Genomic DNA, 4,377 nt, shown 5'->3' with positions numbered 1-4,377 from the left:
GGGGGGGGGGGGGGGGGGGGGGGGGGGGGGGGGGGGGGGGGGGGGGGGGGGGGGCGGAACGCGCCAGTGCGAGTGCCCGGGGGTGCGTCTGCGCGGGCGTGTTTACACGCGTGGGTCGGGCTCGGGGCGCTCGTGCGCCGCCGCCGGCGGGCCCCCCATGAGCACACCCACACACCCACACACACACACACACCGCGGCGGCTGCCCGAGTGGGGCGGCGCACACGCCTGCCGCCAGTCGCCCGGCCCTCGGTCCGGTGCTGTGTCCTGCCCGCAACCCCCATGCCAGCGGGCCGCGCTCCCAGGCAGGACGGGCAACCGCGTCACCGGCCCCTCCCCCGGGAGCCGAACAGGCAGGCATGCCCGGCCCCCCCATCAACAAGTGACTAGCCCGGGTGGGGTGAGAGACGCTGCGAGAGGGGGGGGGGCGGGGGGGGGGGGGGGGCAAAGAAGCCGCGGCACCCGGGGCCACGGGCCGCCCGCCAGCCCGCGCATCCGGCGTCAGCAAAGAGCCACAGGCAGCCGGGCCCCGGGGGAGGGGGCGCGGGGAAAAACAAACACACACACACACACCCGGCGCGCATGCACGCGCATGCACGCACGCACGCACGCACACACCTGCGGGCATGCCCCCAGGAGCGACCCTGCCCCGCTCACACATCCCCCTGCCGCAGAGGTCGGCGCCCATAGGTCGGGTGACCGTCGGAAGGTGTTGTGTACCGTCGCAAGTGGCCCGACAATGCGCCCCCGGCGCGCCCGGGCCAGCCGCCCTTGGCCGCCCCCCGGGGGCCGAAGTGCACGGGGAGCCGCCAGCTCGCCGGAAGGCGTATTACATCACCCAGAAGCCCGGCGGTACACGTACGCATCGCCGCGCCCTTTTTCCTCGGCCCCTCTTCCCCGCCATCCCGCACCTGGGCGCAAAAGCCCGGAGGCGCGGAGATCCCCATCAGCTGGTGTGCCCCGCCCGCCCCCCAGTGGGGCCAGCTGCTGGCCGGGGGAGGGGCGCAGGCCTGGCGGCGAAGTCTCCGTGCCCATTGGGCGGCCAGGAAAACACGGCTCCGCGGAACGGCACTATGCATGCCGGCAGGCAGGGGGGGGGAAATAAAAAACAGCCCAGGGCTGGCCATGTTCCCTGAACGCGGCGCGCGGCGGCCCCGAGGGGGGGGGGGGGGACGCAGGGACCTCAGGAAAAATGCTCCCGCAGCCGCAGACTCGCAGCCACAGCCGCGGGATGCCGGACCCTCCCCCGGCGCCCCCCCCCCCCCCCGGCACCCCCCTCGAATAACGCCCAAAGCAGCGCCCAACCCCAGCGCCGCTCGGGCTCCCAGGAATAGCTCAGTGCGGTCGGATCGGCCGGTGTACAGGGCATGCGAGGCCGCCGTCGGGGGGCCGGGGCCGCGGGGGGCAGGGGGGGGGGGGGGGGCATGCTCATGTCAGGAAGGGGGGAAAGGTCTCCGCCGAGGCGGCGCCCGTTTTTTCCGCCAGTCGTGGGTCCGGCCCCTCTTGCGAAGGCCGGCGAGAGCGCGGGATCGGGGGGACGCCGTCCGCCGGTGCACACCAACGGACAGGGGGGGGGGCGCGCGCCGGAGCGTTCACGCGCGCCCGCTCGGCCGCGGGCAGGCGGGACAGTTGTCAGATGGCCAGACCGGTGGCGGGGCTCCGGGCCTCGGCCCACAGACAGCCGGCCCGCCGCCGCATTCCACCCGGGGAAAAGGGCGGCGGACGTGGGCCAGTGCGCCCCCGGGGCGCGGGCCGCATCGCCCCGCCGTGATGGGTCCGCCCTCCGGGCATGCGCCCAGGAGGACAGCGGCTGCGCGGTGTCCACCTCCCCCCGCCCCCCTCCCGGACACACGCCCCCGCAGCGAAGGCCCCAGCGGAGGCCGATGAAACAGAGACCCGCCCGGACGCCCCAGGCCGCTCGGCCGTATGCCACCCCAGCCCGAGGCAGCGCGGCGCGGCGCCTACCCTGCCCCCGCCCCCCCCCCCCCCGGCGGGGGCCCAGGGCAAACCCCCAGAAAGCGCAGCTCCATCGAGTCGGCCCATACCTAAGCCCTCGCCCTGGGCCCCTTCCACGCACCCCCCCTGGGGGAAACGGCGGGCGGACACAACAGCCAGCGGGCGAGGGAGAAATAGCCCCCCCCCCCCCCACGCGCGGCGACCGGGGAGGCGAAAGCCCCCATTTAATAATGCACCCATATACATGTCCCACGTAGTACCTCTCGGGGAGATCCAGCCGGCGACCCCCCCCCCCCCCCGCCCCCCAGGCCCGGGCGACGCCTCCGCTCGATGCCTGTTCGGCCATCCGGCCCCTCCCATCGCGCGGATGACTAATGCCCTGCCGTGGCCGGGCGCACCCAGGGGCGACGATGCGCCCGTGGTGCGCGGGACGCCCTGCCCCGGGCCCCACACGCGCCTGCGTCGACGGCCCCCAGGCCGCCGTGCCGGCGACGGAGGGCATCCCGGCCGCCCGCACACCGGCAGACGTGCCGCCGCACCAGCGCCGCCCTTCCCCCGCCCCCCCCGAGGGCAGGCCCAAAAGGGGCTCCCCCATGTCTGGGTAAAATCCCCACCCACGTGCCGCGCGGTCACGCGACGCCCATGCCGATCGGGGCGAGGGGAGGCACCAGTGTATTTTTTTTCTGCCCCGCCCCCCCCCGCAGCCGAGAGAGGCCTTCTCTCTTTGCTGGGGAGGGGGCGCGGCAGCGCGCGTGCACATACGCACGCACACGCACACATTGGCGCTTTCTTCTTTCCTTTGCATGTGCGTTCGGCGGCCGGCGCTGGTCGCAACCCCGTCGCCCGGCCCCCCCCCCCTGCCTCTGGCAGGCGCAGCTAATAGGGTGCCCCGGCGGCGGCGGCGGCCCCGGCAGCAGGGACAGGCGCCCCGCCCGGCGGGACGCCCGGCCCGGTGCCGCGATCCGACGACTGGATCACATAGTAAAGCAGAAGCATGATGGTGGCCATCAGGACGAAGGACAGCATCAGCCGCCGGGCGCGCCGGCTGGGAGAAAAGGCACCGGCACTGCGCGCGGCCAGGCCCGGCGCCGACGCGAGGACCAGCATGGTGTGAATGGGCACACGGGGCACATTTGGCGGGAAAGTGTGCGTGCGTGAGTGCGCGTGCGCGGAGGTGGCTTTTGTGTGGCGGCTCTTTCGTCCCCGGCCCGGGAGGAGCCATGCCATCCGAGAAAAAGGCCTGCCGCCCCCCCCCCTCCCCGTATGCCAGCTGGCAACACGTACCGGAGCATCGGCGAGCGTCCCTTGAGACTGCTTTTGGACCGATACTTGTCCTTGTCATCATCATCGGCAATGGACCGCGAACGCATCGGACTGCGACAGGCTGGTCAGTACCCGACTGGCGGCTCCCCTCCCCGAAGAAAAAGAGCGAGCGTGGGGAGGAAGCGAAAGCACCCTGCCCGGGCCCCAGGGGGGGGGGGGGGGAGGCACATACATGTAGACATCCCCCGGAGCCGGGGCTGTGGCCACCGCCGGGGGGATATACAGCCCGGCAGCCTCGGGGCCGGGCGCCGGGCCACCAGGGTGCGACACCCCGGGCATGCCGCCCGGCAGGTGCGATTGGTACGTCCCTCCCCCGGGGGTGATGGGGCCAGGGCCGATGGTGTTGCCACCGCCCGACGCCGGGCCCCCCCCCGGGGCAGAGAGGTCCACGGTGGATTGCGAAGAAAACTGGCTCCCCGCCATCGGCCGGAAGGTTTCCTCGAAGAAGGCCCGCAGCCGGCTGGCCAGGGGGCCCAGGTTGCCGGGCGCCGGGAGGACGGGTTTCTGGATCGACGCCACCGGCGAGAGGGGCGCGCGGGGGCAGGCGCGCGTTTGACGTCAGCACCCGGCGCGAAGGGCCGACATAGAGGCAGGACCAATCTTTTGGTGGGCGAGGGCGGCGCCACAAAGCACAAACAGAGAGAGAGAGAGAGGGAAAGACCGCGCCTTTGTGTCCCGTCACTTGCTGCCTCCCCCCTTGTCGGACGTACAACGCAAGAGGGGCACGGGACATTCTCGATGTCCTTCAGTTGCATGTGCTGGGCCAGCTGCTCCGGGCGCGCGTGCGGGTGTCCGGCCGCCACACCGGACTTCTGAGCCAGATACCCGACAAGGCAGTCCCGGTGGAAAAGGTCTGCCATCGAAAGGGCAGGCGAGGGGGGGGGGGGGGGGGAGTCAGACAGGCGCCAGGCCGGCCACGCCGTGTGGCGCAAGTTGAGCGGGCCGCCCGGGAGCGAGCCCGGCGTCCCATCCCATGCCGCAGGGGAGAAGGGATAGGCAGGGGGGGGGGGGGGGGGGCGCACCGAAGCAACTCAGCCGGACGAGGCTCTGCGCGTCGGTCTCCGGATCCTTGGAGGGGGTCAGGTCCCCGGCGCACAGC

At 73.4% G+C, this 4,377-nt stretch overlaps 1 protein-coding gene across 1 annotated transcript; it reads right to left on the bottom strand.

Moving 5' to 3' along the window:
* Positions 1-2,831: 2,831 nt before the first annotated feature.
* On the bottom strand, positions 2,832-4,138 carry H696_05922 (hypothetical protein; the record flags this gene model as incomplete). The annotated part of the gene is made up of 4 exons (XM_009499698.1): positions 2,832-3,021; positions 3,240-3,329; positions 3,451-3,782; positions 3,989-4,138. 4 exons carry the CDS (start codon positions 4,136-4,138, stop codon positions 2,832-2,834), a joined length of 762 nt encoding a protein of 253 aa, XP_009497973.1.
* Between the last annotated feature and the right edge of the window lie 239 nt (positions 4,139-4,377).

This window comes from Fonticula alba (genome assembly GCF_000388065.1).
Source record: "Fonticula alba strain ATCC 38817 unplaced genomic scaffold supercont2.15, whole genome shotgun sequence".
Classification (NCBI taxonomy): domain Eukaryota; order Rotosphaerida; family Fonticulaceae; genus Fonticula; species Fonticula alba.
This window is presented reverse-complemented; position numbering and strand designations above follow the sequence as displayed.